Source organism: Lycorma delicatula, chromosome 3, assembly GCF_047948215.1.
Source record: "Lycorma delicatula isolate Av1 chromosome 3, ASM4794821v1, whole genome shotgun sequence".
In the NCBI taxonomy this organism is placed as follows: Eukaryota; Metazoa; Arthropoda; class Insecta; order Hemiptera; family Fulgoridae; genus Lycorma; species Lycorma delicatula.
In genome coordinates this window covers 105925426-105948394 of record NC_134457.1, presented here as the reverse complement: position 1 = coordinate 105948394, position 22969 = coordinate 105925426, and the positions used below count along the sequence as shown (strand labels likewise).

Below are 22969 nucleotides of genomic sequence, written 5' to 3'. Positions count from 1 at the left end.
AAACAAAATTTCGCTATAACCTTCTGATCAAGTAAAATATCGAATTCGTTCGTACTATTCTTCGGAGAAAGGCCTAAAACATATCTAAGTAAAGTTTTTTGATATCACCAATCATTGGCTCTGGGGGGGTTTGGAAAAATGGAGTTTCAAAGACTCCTCTAAACATTACCTAAAACTTTTGTCTGTAACAATTTTAGATACGACCAACCCTTACGGCAAAATGTTGCTGGACTTGTAAGATGGGGCTTGTTGTATGCTAAACATGTAAAACTTTTTCACATGCAACCATTGTCGTATTGAGTAAATTTGAAGTTTTTCTTAACTTTAAGATTCAATTTTTGTTATCCTCTACTTAGCACCGATGAAATCTACCTCCACCTTCCCGCGTGACGAAAGGGACTTTTTTGTTCGCTAGCAACGAAACCTATCAATAAAAATTTAAAAACCTTTTTATCGAAGTAGTTGCAGTTTTTTTTTTTTATTGAAGCAAACAAATGTTAATTCTTTGATAATACATACAACATATTGTCGCATGTTCGTGGTTCGACAAGGATACTGAGAAACTAACAAACGTAAAAATGTCTTATAAATACAATTTATTGTTCTAAAAATATATAAAATAAAATAAATAACTGTAATAATAACAACAATAATAATAGATGTAATAATAATAATAATAAATATATATAACATACAAGATAGTAATTCAAATAAAAAGACAGAATTGTTTAATGATAATTATATTATAAATAAGTGTCATTAAATCATCTGATTGTGATCGTTACACATCATGATCAAGTACAATAGAAATGCGATAAATTTTATAACTTACGTTTTTTGTGAAGATCTTTAAATATTTAATATATACCAGTAATGATAATACTTCATTAAACGATTTTTAAAATAATACTTTGTAATAAAAATATGAATTAAAAATTAAACTAATGATTACTTATTAAAATATATCTAAGGTATGATTAACTTTGATTTTCCCATAGCATATATAAATAAATATGATTTATGTTTAATATATATATTTTGTTAAATTTATTCCGCTTTAATTACGATAAACTATTCGAATCAAAGCGGTACGAATAATTTAATTTGCTAACACCGCTGAAGTTTCATTTGTTGACACCACACAGTCACTTCTGTTACTCATTGTTTTGCTGATCTCTTTAATAGGGAATTCAGTTATAATCTAAGCTTAAATTTCGTGATCGTTGGTAGTGAGCTCTTCGGTTTATCAAGACTTTAAACATCCTAAGCAAAACGTTTTTTATCTTCTCAAATATAGCACTCAAATAGAGGCACCGACCAAGAAAAAAGTCTGTGTGTGTATGCTTTTGCGTATATATATATATATATATCTATACTGAAATTAATCTTTTTAAGATTCAGTAGATTAAATGTTATTTAAATTATATATATATAAATATATGTGCGTGAGCGCAATTTTTCACTTAAAATTCGAGAATCTATATCAATAGTTATATATATATATATATATATATATATATATATATATAACTTGACTGTAGTATTTAACAAGTAGTGCCCGATAGTACTCTGATTTAGCTTGTTTCTCATAAAAGAAATACACATCACCGGAAAGCTTTGTTAGTTTTTTCCTGGTACAGTAAAGTAAAATTTACTAGTCTTTATCTGTAAGAGATAAACACTAGGTTTTTGTAAATGAGTTTTAGAAATAAAGAATTTTTCTTTGTCATTCATAAAAATCACATTTATAAAAAATCACTTTTATTTATTATGAAGCTAGTTTTCATCTTAGGTATAACTGGACTTTCGTAAGCATACAAATGGGCCTACCGGACTGTTTACTTAAGCTTAATGAAAACAGCAATTTGTCACAAGAGAAAAATCTGTAAATATACTAGGTGAATTCAAACAAATAATTTATATAAGAAAACAAATAATTTACATCTTAAACTATGTTAGGTAAAATTTAATCTAGATCACTTGACTGTGAATCTACTGTCGTTACTGAAATTTTTCATAAAAAATGAAGAAAAGTTGCGTCTTTTCTATTTTTTTCTCCACAGTGGTTTTTTACACAACGTACAAGTAATTGTTCATGTTATATGGTTGTAATTACAAATAATAAGCATAATCTAACAAAACTTAACCTATATGCAGAGGATTGTAATTTTTCTTAACCTTGTGCTATAAGAACGGAAACGGGTCTTAATTATCGAGCTTCACGCAGAAACGCATTACAAAGTATTTAAATAGCCTGCACCTAATTAGTTAATTGTAGCTAATTACATGTTAAATTATGTTTAAAATTTTAATGAAAAAATACATAAATAATTTTTTTTTTGTGGGGGATAACGGAGACTATTATGATCCTTAGCCCTAATCTAAATCTAAAACTTTCCCATAAAAAAGTAGCGTAGAAAAATATAGCATATAAAATATAAAATATAGCAAATATAAAATATAGCAATCATATCAAAAGACCAGTCAAGGAGATTATCCTGAAAACAGGATTGTCATGGAATATTAAAACCCCAAAAGAACAGAAGATGACAGGAGTGTATTAAAATATACAATTGCCACTTAAAACCCTACAACCCATTTCTAAAGAAATGTCAATATTATAAAAACTGGTGTAAAAGCCCGCAATTAAATAACATTATGATTAGACATAATATTGGGAAAAACGAATTAACTGTTTTATTTTTATTGGTACCATTCAGAAATGTTGCTGGCCTTCTTATAAGATCCATTTCAATTCTAACAATGAATTTCAGGTTCATAACCGTTACGGACATTATGTATTTATGAAAGGAAAAAAGATGTTCCCTTAATAAAACAGATTATTGTTAAGGCCAGCAGGACGTAATACGGTATGAACAAGTCTATGCACAGCTGAATCTGTCCATTGCGGCGGCCCGCCTTGGAGGTTACAGATAAGCAAAGAAAAACCTTAATAATAATTGTTCGAAAATGATTATAATCAATTATTGCGAAATAAGTAATAAATAAATAATAATTATAAGAAGGAAGCGGCAATACAGGAGGTTATGACCGTTCAAAAGCTACTTCGAAGCCAGAAAAATTGTGTCAGCCGATCACCGAAGTTTACATCCTATGTTCAGGTTGCTGCGGCTCCTGCAGCTTCTTTTAAGTCAATGAACAAGACAGCAGCCAAAGTACAGATTGAAAAAATCCCAGCTCAGGGATCTGTGAAAACAGAAATAATGATTTTGGAAAAGGAAGATTTAGAAAAAGCAACAATGGAGCCGCCGAAATCGCGGAAGCCTTTTGGGTGAGAGGGCAAGTAGTTCGGCCGTCCCACATGTTCTAGCAGTGAGTGCATCCAGTCTCAACTGTGATGTACTTCTGATCCCACCATCGGAGCCGGTGTCATTTGATGCTGACAGCAAGATATCCTCCACGATTTACGGTGAAGGATCTGAAGATTCCATCTACCTGGATTCAGATACTCTGGAATTCGACATCTAGACCTTCAGGATGATAGTAAAACGGAAGAAGAAAGGATAAACGGAATGGCCTAACTGATAACCTAGGCGATAATGGCAGAGAATTTTTTAAGAATTTTGATCAAAGGAGGATTTTAATTTCTTTTGTTTGATAGTGAATTTAGTTATACAGGATCGATAACATTTTGTAAGAAATGGTTTGAGAGCTTAAGTGTATTTTAAGTGTTTTTAAAGTGCCAATTTTATACGGTTTTAAGTAACAAGGACCCTTTACACCCTTGTTACGTTGTGTTTCTTTTGGGGATTTTATTACTCCCTGACAAGTCTATTTCTGGGTGATATCTATTATGACAAGACTAGTCTACTACTATGTCGCTCGTGCTATTAATAGGGAAGTAAAAGGATTTTTCTTTTTCTTCTTGATTTAGAAAGGGGCTAATGACCACAGCAGTCGATGCCCCTAAAACTTCGAAAAAAAATTCACATATTTTCACATATCATGAATGTTTTATTCAATTATAGATAATTAGGGTACTTTACGCGCGCTTTAAGATTTTTTTTGTGAATGAGATCATCATATAGACAGACAACATACGAGCAAGTTGGTTATTTCTTCAAATTTTTTATTTCAGTTAAAGTACTTGTAATTTAAGTAAAATAATAGTCTTATCTAATGTAATTAAAGTAATTACGTAAATAATTTATTTTCCAAAGATAAAATTAATCATTTATAAACCGGGCATTAATAATTAAATTCACTTTACCACGGCAAACATACGACTAAGAAATAATTATTTTTCAAAACAGTTTTCCGGAACTTTTAATACACATTAAGGTAAAAATTATAATTTTTCATATGATAGCTTAAAAATTGCTGAAGTTAAGAATTAAAAGTAATTATTATTATTTTATTAATCATTCCAGTTGTATATGAAATAAAAGTTGGTTGATTACCTTTATTTATTCAATCAAAATGATTTATAATTTTATTTTAGCGATAAAATAAATAAATTTAACAAAATAATTTTATTTGATAACATATACGAAAGTAAAAATTATAATAACCCACCGGGTTGGTCTAGTGTTAAACTTGTCGTCAAAAATCAGCTGATTTCGAAGTTAAAGTTCTCAGGTTCAAATTCTAACAAGAGTAAGGCAAGCTTACGTGCTTTCATTTACTTTTGAACACTAGATCGTGGATACCGGTGTTCTTTGGCGGTTGGGTTTCAATTAATCACACGTCTAGGGAATGGTTGGCCTAAGTTTGTTCAAGACTGCACATTTAACGGTATAGTTACAATGCTGATGCGACTATAAATAAAAGTAAAAAAAAGATTATAATAAATTTTATTATAATCTTTTTTTTTACTTCAGTAAATTTTATTACTCATAATTAAAACTTTACTTTGCTCTTTACACAGAAGGAAAATGATTACTGATAAGTACTGAAAAAAGTGTGACGAAAAGTGTGATGATATGTATGAATACAAATGAAATATAGTCTTCTACAGTTTCAGGTCAACTATTCTTGAAACGTGTGGTTAATTGAAACCCAACCACCAAAGAACGACGGTATCGACGATCTAGTATTCAAATCCGTATAAAAGTAACTGACTGCCTTTACTAGGATTTGAAACTTAGAACTCTTGAATTATTATTACATTTAAATAATAGTCTGGCTCCAGTAATATACATAATCATTATTATTTATTATTTGGAAAGTTGTCAACAAACATAAGAAGAAATTTTATTAAGTGATTTTCGTAAATAAAATCTCTTCACTTGTGTGAAATTAAAAAAATACTATTAAAGTATAGGACTGAAATGGTATAATACTTTAATTGCAACTAGTTATTGTTTAACCACCTGTTTTAAACACGTAATAACATTTGCACCTCTCTCTAAAATAATATAAACAAAATCATTAACCAAATTAACCGATGTCATCTTCAAAAAAAGCAGTTTTCAATTTCCAAATTCAGTCAATTTAGTCTTCTTCAGTCTTTACTGAAAAAAAAGTATTTCTAATGAAATATTTTATTCACTGTTATTTTTTTGGGTTTCTACGGATGTCGGGGATGTGTGTTATGTGAGTCAAAGGGTTTTAAAAAAAATGTATTTCATGAGTTCCTCAATAATATTTAATACGTTCTGCAGTAATATTTTTGTATCTGTATTTTAAAAAAAATAAACTGATAAAGGATTTTTATGACTGAAATCAAACGAATAAAATAAATATAAAAGAAAACAGAATATTACGTAAATCTTTTTTTTTAATAATAGATAAATACGAGGCACGGCTGATAAAACTTTGTCCACTAGTGTGCTACACGGAGACAAAAGGTACTATCGAGTTTAGCGTGACAGCACATGGTAGCTAAAATACCCCCTCTATTTGAAATCATTTTTCGGTTAGTTTTCAGTAGCAGTTAAAATGTAGTCGAGTACGGCCAATTTGTCGAATTTTTAACAGCAGAAAATCTGAATCCTACGAATATTTTTCATCGTTTAAAAGCGGTTTACAGTAGTGAAACTGTTGACAGGGTACTGTAAATAGGTGGGCGTTAAAATTTCGCAAATGTGAAGCTGGTAAAGTGACAATTGAGGACGCATCTTGCAGCGGACGACCAGTTTCTTCGACTGACGAGAAACATCGAAAGTGGTGGACGATTCGCTTCAAAGTGACCGGTGAATCACCCGGCAACGCATCGCTATTCAGTTAGGCATATCTAAAGAACGAGTTGGCCATATTATAGAGCAATTGGGTTACCGTATAATCTGTGCACGATGGGTACAGTGCAAACTCTCTGATGGCTCTCCCACGCAGGATGACATACTCTGATACCACCGACGATGAGATGAAAGAAGGTGTGGCCGCTATGTTCCGAGAAAGACCACAGAATTTTTCAGTGACAAAAACTTGTCACACGTTGGGAAAATAGTACATGGGGATTATAGGGAAAAATAAATACTGCAATTTTTAGCTAAGGTATTGAGCTTTTATTCATTTTTTATTTCATTCCAGTATCTGTTTTTCATTACCATGCTACTCATATATATGAAAAATTTATTAGCCGAACCTCCTGCAAAATTTTTTTTCAACCAATTTTTAGTACACTGAATGTAAATTTTGTATTTTATTTACCGTCGAAAATATATGATAGATATGTTCACGCCTTACATGAAAAAATAGCGCTAAATACAGATGCTGCAAGCTAAATTTTTAGAAATTTATCCGGGATGTAAAATTGTTTTCTGATGAATTATTTTAAACTTTATTACGAGTGTTTAAAATAAGTGAAATTTTTTTAAATTATTTAAATGAATTCTCATTCAAAAATTAAATTAAAGAAAGAAACTTATACACCACAGCAAAGAATTAAAAAAAAAAAAAAATATTCAAAAGAAACATATATTAATAGAATTGTCAAACTGACAAAAATAATGGAAAGAAGTGAGTCTCGCAGTTAACTGCAACATACTTACTTATAAAAAATGGAGAAAAATAAAGAGAATTGTTTTTAAAAATGTCAATGACACTACGATGGCGGCACACAAGTACACTTAATGCGTCGTATATGTTGAGATAAACGCTCTTATTTGTTAAGAAAATTAACCTTCTTATTTACCCGTCTTATTTTTTTACCAAACGTTAACGTAGAATATGAGCTATACGTCGATAATTGGTCACAATCCGTTAAATCGTTTTTAAAAAAATAATGAAACTTTTTAAAAAATTAAAAATTTAATTGAACTTGAGATTAAACAAGAACATATATTAAATACCTTGAGAAAACTCATATATTAAATAAATATAAACCAATAAGCGTACACTAAATGTAAATTTTGTAATTTAATTATTGTCCAGAATATATATAGATATGTTCACGAAGTATTTGAAAAAATAGCCCTAAGTTAAGATGCTCCAAGATAAATTTCTAGAAATTTATCGAGTGGCCACTTACATCGTATTCTAAGTTAAACCATCATACATTATATACAGAAGTTTATCACAGGCTTATATTTTTAATTTTAGATATGGGATTATTTTGCAAAGGATAAAAGACAATAGAGACAATAAAAGACAAAAACGTTCAGATCATTAAAGATATTTCTAATTAGTAATGGAAAAAATGATAAACTTTGAGTTAAAATTTATAAACAAAAAAATAATATTTTGTAATCGTTAGCTGTAAATAAAATTTGTGAAGCCAGTTGTTCGATGAAAGTAAAAATATAATTGGACTTTTACTTGATTAGAAACAAATGTTTAAGAAATAATTGAAATGATAATATGGAAATTTAAACAAAATCACTGTTATTTGGCTGCAAATTTACTATTCTCCTTAAGACTTCCATTCTTATGGCAGCCGATGCTGAAACCGATTGAATTCTTACTGATTTTTGGTTTAGTTTAACGTTGTTAAATTCATTATAAATAAAACTGTTTTAAAATCGGTTGGATATATCTGTGTAAATAAAATGGAAAAGATATCCATAAAAAAAAAAAAAAATGTAATACACTTTAAGCATTGTATATGATATGTGTAATTGCAATTTTTATTTCAGATGGAGTTCACCAAAGCGATGACAGCAAACATAATACTTTTAATCGGATTTGCGGTAATGATTCCTTTGGCATTCGGTGAATATAAATTTCATCCCAAATTCCATCACCAACTCAGAGGAAATGGAAGCATAAATGGTACACATGATCTTTTTATCGGAAATTTAACCGAAGGAGATGTGTAAGTACAGGTGTTATCAACTTTGAAATATTTTTAAATCCTATAATATAAATAAAAGTTAAGTATTCTTTTTAGATGTAATTAGAAATGCGTTTTAGACGCATGAGTCGTCTCATCAGTTAAACTAATAATAAAACAATTTAAAAAAAATTGTATATAACTTACTTTTCTAACAAAAATTTTTATTACAGACAAGTCATTCATCAGAAATATACCACTAACATTTAAAAAGTTTGTCTTAATTGCTTTTTTAAGCAGATACTACTACTCCTTCAATCTCTATGGAGGATTTGTAATGTCTCTTCATTTCATTTGAACTTTTCTGGATTCATTCCGTATAAGGCATGGCATTTTTCAGGCTTTTAAATTTCATTATCATCCATCAGCAACTATTATTATGCATCAGACTGTTGGTTTCTGCATAAATAAATATTTTAACTAGCATTATTTATTATATTAACTGATGGGGACGCATAAAATTAACTTTTCATGTTATATTAAGTTTGTTGTATAATTTTAAAGATAGATAATTACAAACATACATAAATATGTATATAATTTGTGTGTGTGTATGTATGTATGTATGTGTGTGTGTGTGTGTGTGTGTGTGTGTGTGTGTGTGTGTGAGTGTGTGTGTAAAACAATCTGAATACAAATAAGAAACGAGAAAGACATCTGTAACGCAAAAAAAGAATACAATGACTTTTAAAATGAAATATATTTTATAGAAAAATTACTGTTTATGAACAATAACACTAATAGAATTAAAACCATATTAGAATTAAATATTTTTAACTTGTGTTTTCTAGATTACTATACCATAGTGGAATTGCTGCAGCTGGAAAAGGGAATGAAAGTTTTACTTATGATTTCCAATATCCGGCATACGGTTACAACAATTTAACAATTAGTTATTTAAAGGTCATCGATTTATTAGGCGAAGGTAGAAATGGATATCCGTCTTTGAAGGAAGGAGGAGTTGGATACAACTACACCGTCATCAGTTTTAAGTCAAACAGCAGTTATGGACTCAATTTTAATTTAACAATCTACGGAAATGTTAACCAGTTTAATAGAACGGTTCATCAAATTATTAGAAAACATTAACAACAAACAAGTGAAGTAAAAATGTATCGATAAATAAAAATAATTTCATGAATAAATTTTGATGATATATACAAACATGTTTTCATTTCACTTATGTTATTTTCTTACTAGAAATTACTTAATTCCTTTTTCCCAGTCGAACTGTAAAAACGTCCAGATTATCATATTGCCTCAGTAAAGTCAAATACTTCAATATAGATAGCACATATAATACATGGTTCCTTAAAGAAGGGTATATAATACTTTGCATTTCATTCTAATAAAGGTTTTTTCGTTTTTAAAATGTATTAAACAATTAATATTTTCTATTTAAAAGAATGAGTAAATTCATACTTTTCTTACTCATTAAATGAATAAGAAAATATATGCAACAATGAAAAAAAAAATTAAGTTAAAAATTTATAAAATAAATATAAGATGTAGTATTTTGGCTTGGTTCGGGTGATTTTCTAGTAAATATCGTCCAAAAATGATAATAAACATCTTTAACTTATGAACAGCCGTTCATAATTGTTTATAATAATTATAATGATCAAATTTCTAATAATAAACTAATAATGTTAATCCAAGTTGTTTTAAAAGCATATAACTTCCAACAAACATATGTTTGTTTTCTAAGTTCCCCAAGAAAATTTAAACTCTCATTTCCATTTATATGAAAACGTTGTGTTCTCTGGGCACTTATACGTTAAAGAGCTTGTGAATGATGATATCAGATGGAAAGGTAAACAAAGGAAAACCAATCAGATCACTGCAAGATAGCCGCTGTCAAACACAACGACCAATCACAAAGAGCCCGTATGGACGTTGCCAAAGTAAACAATATCACAACTGATTAAGTAACAAATTTCTTTGAATTATATTTAAGATCATAGCTAAACATCTGTATTTTATTAAAAAAAAAAACAAAAAAAACACCAAAACAAAAAGAAAAGCCACCAAGAAGGATGACTTACAGTAAAAAAATTAAAACACCCAACTTTCATATAGCCCAGATAGACTTAGGACTATGCAAAAAAGGTCGAAATAACCCAATACACATAAAATAATATCCCTACATACTGACCAAAGCATCCTTTGTTAGGTTAAATATTCACTTTTGTCGGAATGTACAGAAGCCATTTACAACGAAGTATTGATAAATATTGAAGACAAGTGTTTACCTAATGCAAATAAAGTTCTTAGTCAATTGGGAATGCCAGCACCCACCCGAGCTGCAGAATTGATCTATCATCAATTCTGCAGCTCATTGGAGGTCATTGGAAACGGACAGTTGGCAGTCGATGAGACGTCTAGACGAACATCATTTCTTGATAAATTTTGAAATCGAAAGGAGAACTAATCGAAAAAGTATTTCCAAATGTTCAAATTAATCATAGAAATCACGATTGGCTCAGTGAACGAGCTATCCTTGCCGCAAGTAGTTAATTATCCAACGGAATTTTTAAAATCACTTATCTGCCAGGATTGCCACCACACATATTAAAATTGAAAATAGATGTGCCAATTATCCTGTTGCGGAATATTAATCAGTCAAAACTCTTTAACGGCACGCGACTTGCAGTTAAGAAATTGATGAATAACGTAGTGGAAGCAAGATTTTAACGGGGCCCTTCAAAGGTGAAGATGTCCTCATTCCTCGAATACTCATGATCCCAACCGATACATCATTTCAATTTAAAAGATTGCAATTCCCAATTCGATTGGCATTTGCAATCACAATCAATAAAGCTCAAGGTCAATCTTTAGAATTGTGTGGTTTAGATTTAGATGCGGATTGCTTCTCACATGGACATTTGCATGTGCGTGTTCCCGAGTCGGCAAACCAGATAGGCTTTATATCTACGCAGACAGTGGAAAAACAAAAAAAATATTGTATATCAACAAGTATTGCAAAATTAAACTTCTATGAAACATATGCTTTGTTTTGTTTCTCATTTCTCATCCATGCAACCACAATGTGCCACAGCGAGGCGTGGTGGATACAGCTAGTTATTAATAAATTGTGATCATTTCTTTCTACATAGAATTTTATTAATAAACTAAATTGAGGATCCAGGTAATTATCCCAATTATAACACCTTCAAAAGTCATGTAAAAATGCATATAATAAAACTCATACCAAAATAAGCTGTTTTATCTGTTAAGCCACTGTTCTCTTCTTTTTTTAAAAACCTTATTTTTTAAACAAGTTACAGGTTTGTTAACTTATATGTGGGTAGGGGTGCGCCAGTTAACCCACCGGGTTGGTCTAGTGATGAACGCGTCTTCCCAAATCAGCTGATTTCAAAGTCGAGAGATCCAGCGTTCAAGTCCTAGTAAAGCCAGTTATTTTTACACGGATTTGAATACTAGATCGTGGATACCGGTGTTCTTTGGTGGTTGGGTTTCAATTAACCACACATCTCAGGAATGGTTGAACTGAGAATGTACAAGACTACACTACATTTACACTCATACATATCATCCTCTGAAGAATTATCTAAACGGTAGTTACCGGAGGCTAAACAGGAAAATGAAAGAAAGAAAGGGGTGCACCAGTTAACCCATTGGTTTGGTCTAGTGGTGAACAGGTCTTCGAAAATAAGCTGATTTCAAAGTCGAGAATTCCAACGTTCAAATTCTAGTAAAGGCAGTTTCTTTTATACGGATTTGAATACTAGATCGTTGATACCAGTGTTCTTTGATTGTTGGGTTTCAATTAATCACACATCTCAGAAATGGTCGATCTGAGACTGTACAAGACTACACTTTACTTGCACTCATACATACCATCCTCATTCATTCTTTGAAGTAATACCTGACGGTGATTCCCGGAGGCTAAACAGAAAAAAAAGGTGGGTGCACCACTTAAGGGGTACTACTTAATAGTGCAGAACAAAGAGGCACCACTTTATGTAACTATCAAGATCTCTCTTGCTCAATAATGTCATTTTTTATATAATGTTAATGTAACAGAACCTCTGTCTATTAAAAATATGAAGTTGCTGTGGCACAAGTAGTTGCTTTTAAACAGATTTATATTTAGAAAACAGCAATTCCTCTTCAAATGAAATTTCAACAATTGCATTGTGACTCAAGTTCTTCTAAATGGTGCCATTTTATTTAAGTTAGTTCTCAGTTTATTTTAAGAATTAATTTGTGGAGGTAAAACAAATTATGTGATTCATTTATGGTTAAAAACAAGAAATTCTCACATAAGTTAGGATCTCACCTAATTAGCATCCAATTCTAATTATTTTATTCAACAGTTCCCATAATTCGATTCGAAACTGCTGGACCCTTAATTTATTTAAAAAAGTTAACTGTAGTAAATTTTTTTATTAACATTTAATTTGAAGTTAAAATGACTAATTTTAGTCAATTAGGTGCTTGCTATCTATGCCCTCCTCTATGAATCATGAGATCTTGCCGTTGGTGAGGGGGCTTGAGTGCCAGGGATACAGAGTAGCTGGACCGAAGGTGCAACCATATCGGAGAGGTATCTGTTTGAGAGCCAGACTAAGGAATGATTCCTGAAAGAGGGCAGCAGCTCTTTCAGTAAATGTTAGGGGCGTGAGTGACAATGACTTAAACGGCCGTATCAACATCACTCAGTTCTTTGAGTACTGCACAGCTGAAAGCAATGGAAAACTACAGCTGCTTTTTTTCCAAGAAAATGTTGCTCTCTGCATTTTCACATAGCAATAATGGAGTCGCCTTCCTTGGTAAAATATTCCGGAGGTAAAATAGTCCCCCGTTCGGATCTCCGGGTGGGGACTACTAAAGAAGGGGTCACCAGAAAATTAAAAAATAACATTCTACGAGTCGGAGCGTGGAATGTTAGAAGGAAGGAAATATAGTGGGTTAATTCGGGAAGCAATTTTAGGCCTCAAATTAATAGTAGAAGGAAGATTAAAGAAAAACAAACCAACATACTTGGCGTTTATAAACCTAGAAAAGGCTTTCGATAACGTAGACTGGAATAAAATGTTCAGCATTTTAAAAAAAATTAGGGTTCAAATACAGAGATAGAAGAACAATTGCTAACATGTACAGGAACCAAACAGCAACAATAACAATTGAAGAACATAAGAAAGAAGCCCTAATAAGAAAGGGAGTCCGACAAGGATGTTCCCTATATCCGTTAATTTTTAATATTTACATGGAACTAGCAGTTAATGATGCTAAAGAACAATTTAGATTCGGAGTAACAGTACAAGGTGAAAAGATAAAGATGCTACGATTTGCTGATGATATAGTAATTCTAGCCGAGAGTAAAAAGGATTTAGAAGAAACAATGAACGGCATAGATGAAGTCCTGCGCAAGAACTATCGCATGAAAATAAACAAGAACAAAACAAAAGTAATGAAATGTAGTAGAAATAACAAAGATGGACCACTGAATGTGAAAATAGGAAGAGAAAAGATTATGGAGGTAGAAGAATTTTGTTATTTGGGAAGTAAAATTACTAAAGATGGACGAAGCAGGAGCGATATAAAATGCCGAATAGCACAAGCTAAACGAGCCTTCAGCAAGAAATATAATTTGTTTATATCAAAAATTAATTTAAATGTCAGGAAAAGATTTCTTCAAGTGTATGTTTGGAGTGTCGCTTTATATGGAAGTGAAACTTGGACAATCGGAGTATCTGAGAAGAAAAGATTAGAAGCTTTTGAAATGTGGTGCTATAGGAGAATATTAAAAATCAGATGGGTGGATAAAGTGACAAATGAAGAGGTATTGCGGCAAATAGATGAAGAAAGAAGCATTTGGAAAAATATAGTTAAAAGAAGAGACAGACTTATAGGCCACATACTAAGGCATCCTGGAATAGTCGCTTTAATATTGGAAGGACAGGTAGAAGTGAAAAATTGTGTAGGCAGGCCACGTTTGGAGTATGTAAAACAAATTGTTGGGGATGTGGGATGTAGAGGGTATACTGAAATGAAACGACTAGCACTAGATAGGGAATCTTGGAGAGCTGCATCAAACCAGTCAAATGACTGAAGACAAAAAAAAAACTATCTATACCTTAGGTAGTATACCTTATTAAGATAGATTTTATTATATATTGTCATCACTGTCTGAACAGTGAAGAATGTAATATCTCATTCAGGATTAAATAATAAAATAGTAAGTTAGATTTTTTTTTAATATCTATAAAATTGATTTGCTTATTGCACAAAACAGATATTTTATAGCTCATATTGTCTACATTTAAATATGAAGTTTAAAGGTTATTTTACAATGAAGTAAAAAAAAAACTTTTATTTAGCATATTTCTTGATTTAAATAATTTATGGTAAGTTTAATTGTAATATAAAAGAAATTCCTAATAATAGAGGATATAAAATTTATATTTATCAAATAAAATGGATTTTTACATTTACTTAACTTTTCAAATAAATCTGCTGCGTACATCACATGAATTCCTTGTAAATATTGACCCTGTTTAAATTACGTTTACACATTTTTTTTTAAATGAAAAGTACATAAAATTTTATTTCTTTAAAAACGTCTGATATTCTTTTTTTTATTGTTATTTAAATATAATTATTTATTGTAATTTTTTTTTTTACAATCACATGTTAATAATTATTATTAAATCAATATATTTAAATTAGAAAGAAAGTTAAAAAAAAAGTAGATTGAGTTAGATTCTAACCAAGTGCCTCCGCTTGTAAGATCCAAATATTTCATTAATTATAATTTCATTTGTCTATAACTCTGGAACCAATGAAAATAAGTACCACTTATGATATATCGTTAAAAACTCTCAATGAGGGCTTATTACTGCAGTAAATATAAAATAAAAAATCAAAATATATCTGGATTTTACAATCAAAGAGGGAGGTGCTCAACTAGCTGTTACAACAGTCCTAAATCTAAAATTTCAACATCCTACATTTAATCCTTTTTGAGTTATGTACATATTTTCATACAGATATCACATCGAAACTAGTCAAAATGGATTCAAGGATTGCAAAAATCGATATTTTCGTTGAAATCTGAAAATCAACGTTTTTTTCTATCACAATACTTTCTTTACTTCAAACAAGGAAGTAATAAGAGAAATTATCTGTAACTTACCTATCTGTCAACTAGTAAAGTAACTATGAATATCATCATTCACAAGCTCTTTAACGTAGAAGTGCCCAGAGAACACAACGTTTTCATGTTAATGGAAATGGGAGTTCAAATTTTCTTGGGGAACTTTGAAAACAAACATGTTTGTTGGAAGTTATATGCTTTAAAAACATCTTGGATTAACATTATTAGTTTATTATCAACAACTTGATCATTTTTATTATTATAAACAATTATGAACTGCTGTTCATAAGTTAATGATGTTTCTTATCATTTTTGGACGATATTTACTAGAAAATCACCCGAACCAAGCCAAAATACTAAATAATATATTTATTTTATAAATTTTAAACTTAATTTTTTTTTTAATTGTTGCATATATTTTCTTATTCATTTAATGAGTAAAAAAAGTATGAATTTTACTTATTCTTTTAAATAGAAAACATTAGTTGTTTTATAAATTAAAAAAAAAAAATTATTAGAATGAAATGCAAAATATTATATACCCTTCTTTGGGGAACCATGTATTATATGTGCTATCTATATTGAAGTATATGACTTTACTGAGGCAATATGATAATCTGGACATTATTACAGTTCTACTGGGAAAAAGGGATTAAGTAGTTTCTAGTAAGAAAATAATATAAGTGAAATGAAAACATGTTTGTATATATCATCAAAATTTATTCATGAAATTATTTTTACTAATCGATACATTTGTACTTGACTTGTTTGTTGTTAATATTTAACAATTTAATAATATTAATATTATTGTTAATATTATATTATAATATAAAACTGTTTGGAGAAATAATTATTTCTTACTCGTTCGTTTCCCGTGGTAAAGTGAATTAAATTAATTATTGCCCGGTTTATAAATGTTTAATTTTATCTTTGGAAAAATAAAATTATGTAATTACTTAATTATATTAGATGACTGTATTATTTTACGTAAATCTCTATATTGAAATAACCAAATTCTAAGAAACAACCAACTGATGTGTGATGATCTCACATTTCATTTAAATCACACGTTGAGTACCCTACTTATCTACAAATGGATGAAAACTGTTTCTGAGAGTTTATCTTAGGCGTAAATTTGTTTTAGGTTAAAAATTAATTTACTAGGGATTTTAAAAGATAAATTTCAAAAATGTAATAAAATCCCATAGTTTAATAGAAAATATAGAATTAGAAACGTCTCTTTTTTATTTTTATTTTTTTGTAAAATGTGTTATTACGCTTTAATTCCATTGCCTGAGATATAACACGATTATACTAAGTGTTCGCATGGGCCTACTAAACTGCTTACGAAACATTAATAAAAAGTACTTTCAGTAATTTATCAACAAAAGAAATGTTTGTAAATTTTTACGGTTAATTAAAATTAACAATGAACAGTCCTAAGAAACGAATTAGAAAATAACTTATTCACAGTTACACATTCTATATTTTTACGTCAGGTGAATTTCTGTTTAATTTATATTTCTTTCCAATTGAAAAACGATTTTAAAAATTGAAGAAGGAGGAGGAATCGGTAAACATTTTCTTAGATTGAATGTTATTGCACATTATAAGCTTTTGTTAATGAGATTTTACATTTCTTGATAAAAATTAAGAATATTTAATTATTTCTGGAGACGGAAAATTATTACCGAATACCATTTACTCGATTAAGGTATCGATGGAAATCCAATCATTTGTAAGTTTACATGAAAGTAAACGCGTGGCATACTAACTATAGTCAAAGAGGAAACTGACACAGATACTGACATTTTTTCAAATAGGTACATTTTATTCTCTTATTGTAGATCTTCAACCTCATTTCACGTGTTTATTTTTTATTAGTTAAAAAGCACATACTAATAATATTTTCATAAATAAATACTGGCATAATACTGTATTTATATTATATATATAAAGCTATAATATTTATTTACGACAATATAATTCTTATTTATAAAAGCACTCTTTCAATTCGTTTTTATGCCTAATTTTGATATTCATGCAAGTTTTATTTACGAAAATCTTCCAATGTATTTTCTTAACGTTTTGCGTAGAAATATTTTAATATTTATCTAGGGCTGAATTAGCAATTGACTGATCTCCCTTGCGGTTCTATACCACGAGGGAATTAGTATGTTTCTTATTTGACTGCCATTGGCCTTTTTTCTTATTCATTTAATAAGTAAAATAAGTATAAATTTTACTTATTCTTTTAAATAGAAAACATTAGTTGTTTTATAAATTAAAAAAAAAAAAATTATTAGAATGAAATGCAAAAAAATTATATACCCTTCTTTGGGGAACCATGTATTGTACGTGCTATCTATATTGAAGTATATGACTTTACTGTGGCAATATGATAATCTGGACGTTATTACAGTTCGACTGGGAAAAAGGGATTAAGTAGTTTCTAGTAAGAAAATAATATAAGTGAAATGAAAACATGTTTGTATATATCATCAAAATTTATTCATGAAATTATTTTTATTTATCGATACATTTTTACTTCACTTGTTTGTTGTTAATGTTTTGTAATAATTTGATGAACCGTTCTATTAAACTGGTTAACATTTCCGTAGATTGTTAAATTAAAATTGAGTCCATAACTGCTGTTTGACTTAAAACTGATGACGGTGTAGTTGTATCCAACTCCTCCTTCCTTCAAAGACGGATATCCATTTCTACCTTCGCCTAATAAATCGATGACCTTTAAATAACTAATTGTTAAATTGTTGTAACCGTATGCCGGATATTGGAAATCATAAGTAAAACTTTCATTCCCTTTTCCAGCTGCAGCAATTCCACTATGGTATAGTAATCTAGAAAACACAAGTTAAAAATATTTAATTCTAATATGGTTGTAATTCTATTATTGTTATTGTTCATAAACAGTAATTTTACACACACACACACACACACACACACACACACACACACACACACAGATTATATACATATTTATTTATGTTTGTAATTATCTATCTTTAAAATTATACAAGAAACTTAATACAACACGAAAAGTTAATTTTATGCGTCCCCATCAGTTAATATAATAAATAATGTTAGTTAAAATATTTATTTCTACAGAAACCAATAGTCTGATGCATAATAATATTTCCTGATGGATGATTGAAAAGCCTGAAAAATGCAATGCCTTATACGGAATGAATCCAGGAAAGTTCAAATGAAATGAAGGGACATTACAACTCCTCCATAGAGATTGAAGGAGTAGAAGTAACTGCTTAAAAAAACAATTAAAACAAACTTTTTAAATGTTAGTGGAATATTTCTGATGAATTACTTGTCTGTAATAAAAATTTTTGTTAGAAAAGTAAGTTATATACAATTTTTTTAAAATTGTTTTCAAATGTTTAATTATTAGTTTAACTGATGAGACGACTCATGCGTCTAAAACGCATTTCTAATTACATCTAAAAAGAATACTTAACTTTTAATTATATTATAGGATTTAAAAATATTTCTAAATTGATAACACCTGTACTTACACATCTCCTTCGGTTAGATTTCCGATAAAAAGATCATGTGTACCATTTATGCTTCCATTTCCTCTGAGTTGGTGATGGAATTTAGGATGAAATTTATATTCACTGAATGCCAAAGGAATCATTACCGCAAATCCGATTAAAAGTATTATGTTTGCTGTCATCGCTTTGGTGAAATCCATCTGAAATAAAAATTGCAATTACACATATCATATACAATACTTAAAGTGTATTAGATTTTTTTTTTTTTTTTTATGGTTATCTTTTCCATTTTATTTACACAGATATGTCCAACCGATTTTAAAACAGTTTTATTTATAATGAATTTAACAAAGTTAAACTAAACCAAAAATCAGTAAGAATTCAATCGGTTTGAGCTTCGGCTGCCATAAGAATGGAAGTCTTATGGCAGCCGAAAATAAATTTGCAGCCATATAACAGTAATTTTGTTTAAACATCAATATTATCATTTCAGTTATTTCTTAAACCTTTGTTTCTAATCAAGTAAAAGTCGCAATTATATTTTTACTTTCATCGAACAACTGGCTTCACAAATTTTATTTACAGCTAACGATTACAAAATATAATTTTTTTTTATTTATAATTTTAACTCATAGTTTATCCTTTTTTCCATTACTAATTAGAAATATCTTTAATGATCTGAACGTTTTTGTCTTTTATTGTCTCTATTGTCTTTTATCCTTTGCAAAATAATCCCATATCTAAAATTAAAAATAAAATATATATAATATTTTATTGTAAATTAAAACTATCATTCATTTTTGATTGCAAGAAAATAAAGATAATTCATCTTTTAGTTCATGAGCAACGAAATGTTCAATAAAAAAAATAAAATTATGATAATTACTTTTAATTCTTAACTTAGTAGAAATTTATAAGCTACTATCACATGAAAAACAATTTATCTTACCGTAATGTCTTTTTAAGATCTGGAAAACTGTTTGGAGAAATAATTATTTCTTACTCGTTCGTTTCCCGTGGTAAAGTGAATTAAATTAATTAGTGTCCGGTTTATAAATGTTTAATTTAATCTTTGGAAAAATAAAATTACGTAATTACTTAATTATATTAGATGAGTGTATTATTTTACGTAAATCTCTATATTGAAATAAACAAATTCTAAGAAACAACCAACTGATGTGTGATGATCTCACATTTCATTTAAATCACACGTTGAGTACCCTACTTATCTACAATTGGATGAAAACTGTTTCTGAGAGTTTATCTTAGGCGTAAATTTGTTTTAGGTTACACATTCTATATTTTTACGTCAGGTGAATTTCTGTTTAATTTATATTTCTTTCCAATTGAAAAACGATTTTAAAAATTGAAGAAGGAGGGGGAATCGGTAAACATTTTCTTAGATTGAATGTTATTGCACATTGTAACTTTTGTTAATGAGATTTTACATTTCTTGATAAAAATTAAGAATATTTAATTATTTCTGGAGACGCAAAATTATTAGCGAATACCATTTACTCGATTAAGGTATCGATGGAAATCCAATCATTTGTAAATTTACATGAAAGTAAACGCGTGGCATACTAACTATAGTCAAAGAGGAAACTGACACAGATACTGACATTTTTTCAAATAGGTACATTTTATTCTCTTATTGTAGATCTTCAACCTCATTTCACGTGTTTATTTTTGATTAGCTAAAAAGCACATACTAATAATATTTTCATAAATAAATACTGGCATAATACTGTATTTATAATATATATATAAAGCTATAATATTTATTTACGACAATATAATTCTTATTTATAAATAACTCTTTCAATTCGTTTTTATGCCTAATTTTGATATTCATGCAAGTTTTATTTACGAAAATCTTCCAATTAATTTTCTTAACGTTTTGCGTAGAAATATTTTAATATTTATCTAGGGCTGAATTAGCAGTTGACTGATCTCCCTTGCGGTTCTATACCACGAGGGAATTAGTATGTTTCTTATTTGACTGCCATTGGCCTTTTACTGTCTAGAACTAAGCAATAATAATGTGGTTCTCAATCTTTTTTTAAGTAGTATTCATGTGAATTACAGTTCAATAGCGTACCATTGAACTATCGAATATATAATGTGTCATTAGGATATTGATAGAATTGTACCACAGAATGGTACAGCAATAAAATTTTCAATTCTTTGACAATAATTATTTATATTACAAAAAAATTATCTTACAAGTTTTTATTTATAAAGTTTTTTAAAATAGTTTGTTACAGAAATCATTCATTTATTTCACAAAGAAATGTTACATTTTATATTTACTTACATTACTGATTATAATATTCTTGAATATTATATTCATATTATATGCACCGTCCTTGAAACAAGCAATGAAATGTCTGTTCGATTGAACCTAATTTTATGCGCAAATATGAGCCAAGATTCAATTAATTGAGAAACTGTTTTTACTCTCACCATAGCAGAGATTCCAATTTAACAAAGATGTGTGGTAGGAAATGCAGTTAAAAATGACAATATTTTTCTGAACAGTGATGGATTGGCTATTAATTTTTAAACATTAGCCAAAATTCATATAATTTAGTAAATTCCATTTTTTCAGGAATAAAAACTAGTATGAAAGGGTTGAATTCAGAATAGTCTTCTTTAAAATATTCTTCAAACATTTCAGCGCACATTAAGGAGTGGGGATTCACTTTATGCCTAGATTATCTTTCGTTTCAGTTTTATGTATTGTCACAAAATTTTCCAAATTTGGAAAGGCAGGCTTTCATTCAAAACACTATTATTCATCATTTGACATTTTTTTATAAATGCTTTTATTTTGTCAACTGAAAATCGATTTGTTTTTTACCTTGCAAACTTCAATCTAGGTCATTGAAGGGATTAAAATTATTTGTTTAGTAAGCTAGTGTTATGATCTACAGCTTTTATTTCAATCGATGGAGGTGCCGTTATCTATATTACAAAGAACAAATTGTTAATCGGACTCATTATTCAAAGAAAACATTCCTTTTAGTTCCTTCTCGATTTTTCTTTGTTAATTTTTCTATTTCTTTCTTCCTAATTGGAAAAGCCCCATTACCCTGGTACTCTAATCTGCTCCTGTTACAATACTACATATTTCTCAACTCCACTATTAAAAACTGAGAAACATTTTTACTATTATTTTTTTCTGAAAAAAAAATTACATTTCAACAGAATCTTATAAATGAATAAAACAGGAAAATATTTTACTTAATGTCGTTTTTACTAAACTCATTTTTTACTCCGGTTAAATGTAAATTTTCATAAACTCGACACTGTCTACAGCAAGTGGTAAATCGATGCTAATAATTTGACAAATTATATAAAAGTTTGACTTTTTATGAAAAAAATATTGTTAAGTATTAATAGACATTACGATTATTACGTTTATTACGATTATTATTATCATCACGATTAAGTATAATCAAATGTGGAATAAATTGTATGACATAAGTTATGTTTGTGAAGATTTTTAAATATTTGATTATATGTATCAAACGTTTCACAATCGGTGTTTCGTGTTAGTTTTTGCGAGTCGAATAGCTTGTATTTTTATTTTTTCTATAAAAATATAATTTGCTCAAATTAAGAAAGAACGAAATGCGTGTTGAAACGCTTTTGTACTATAATATATCAATAAATGTTTGAGAACCGTTGATCCACTGAACTAATAATAATCATCAGTAAATTCTAATAATTATGAATTATAATAATTATAATTCAAAATTTTTGAATTTTTTTTGTTTTAATGATTTTATTGTATTGCTGTGTCCGCTTACCAACTTGAGAAGAGAAGGACAACGTACCAAAATTTTTGAAGGGCTGTGTTAATAGATTACTCATTTTAAAACTCTTGGTTTTGTATTTTGTTTTAATTATTTTTGAAAAAACAGACACCTTATCAAGTGACGTCATTTCTTGGTAGCGATTACTGTAATTAAAAAAAAAAAATCTTTGTTGATTATTAATCTGAGTAACTGTGTACTTATATATATATGTTACGTTTTATCCTAAACAAGTACCTTGTGACAATTTTTAAGTGTATTAAAT

The 22969-nt window shown here is 29.0% G+C and overlaps 2 protein-coding genes across 3 annotated transcripts in view; one reads left to right on the top strand and one right to left on the bottom strand.

Annotated features, from left to right (window-relative positions):
- Positions 1–19949, bottom strand: part of LOC142321845 (uncharacterized) — a 30461-nt gene extending 10512 nt beyond the window's left edge. Inside the window, exons 1-3 of one of the 2 annotated variants that reach the window (XM_075360301.1) lie at positions 19833–19933; positions 18905–19083; positions 17845–18217 (exon numbers count right to left, since the gene is read on the bottom strand). In XM_075360301.1, coding sequence (XP_075216416.1) covers positions 17920–18217; positions 18905–19083 — 477 coding nt within the window. In that variant the 5' untranslated portion in view covers positions 19833–19933 and the 3' untranslated portion in view covers positions 17845–17919. Of the gene's footprint in view, positions 1–17844; positions 18218–18904; positions 19084–19832 lie in introns of those variants that run through there. The other variant, XM_075360302.1, reaches the window with a different exon arrangement.
- Positions 4286–9397, top strand: LOC142320948 (uncharacterized). The gene is made up of 3 exons (XM_075358934.1): positions 4286–4302; positions 8037–8215; positions 9025–9397. The coding sequence occupies exons 2-3, from the start codon at positions 8037–8039 to the stop codon at positions 9320–9322; spliced, it is 477 nt and encodes a 158-aa protein (XP_075215049.1). The 5' UTR covers positions 4286–4302; the 3' UTR covers positions 9323–9397.
- Positions 19950–22969: the final 3020 nt, after the last annotated feature.

Coding starts and splice junctions, on each gene's coding strand:
- LOC142320948 (XM_075358934.1), top strand. CDS start 8,037: ATGGAGTTCACCAAAGCGATGACAGCAAACATAATACTTTTAATCGGA. Junction 8,216..9,024: donor AATTTAACCGAAGGAGATGT/GTAAGTACAGGT, acceptor TGTGTTTTCTAG/ATTACTATACCATAGTGGAA.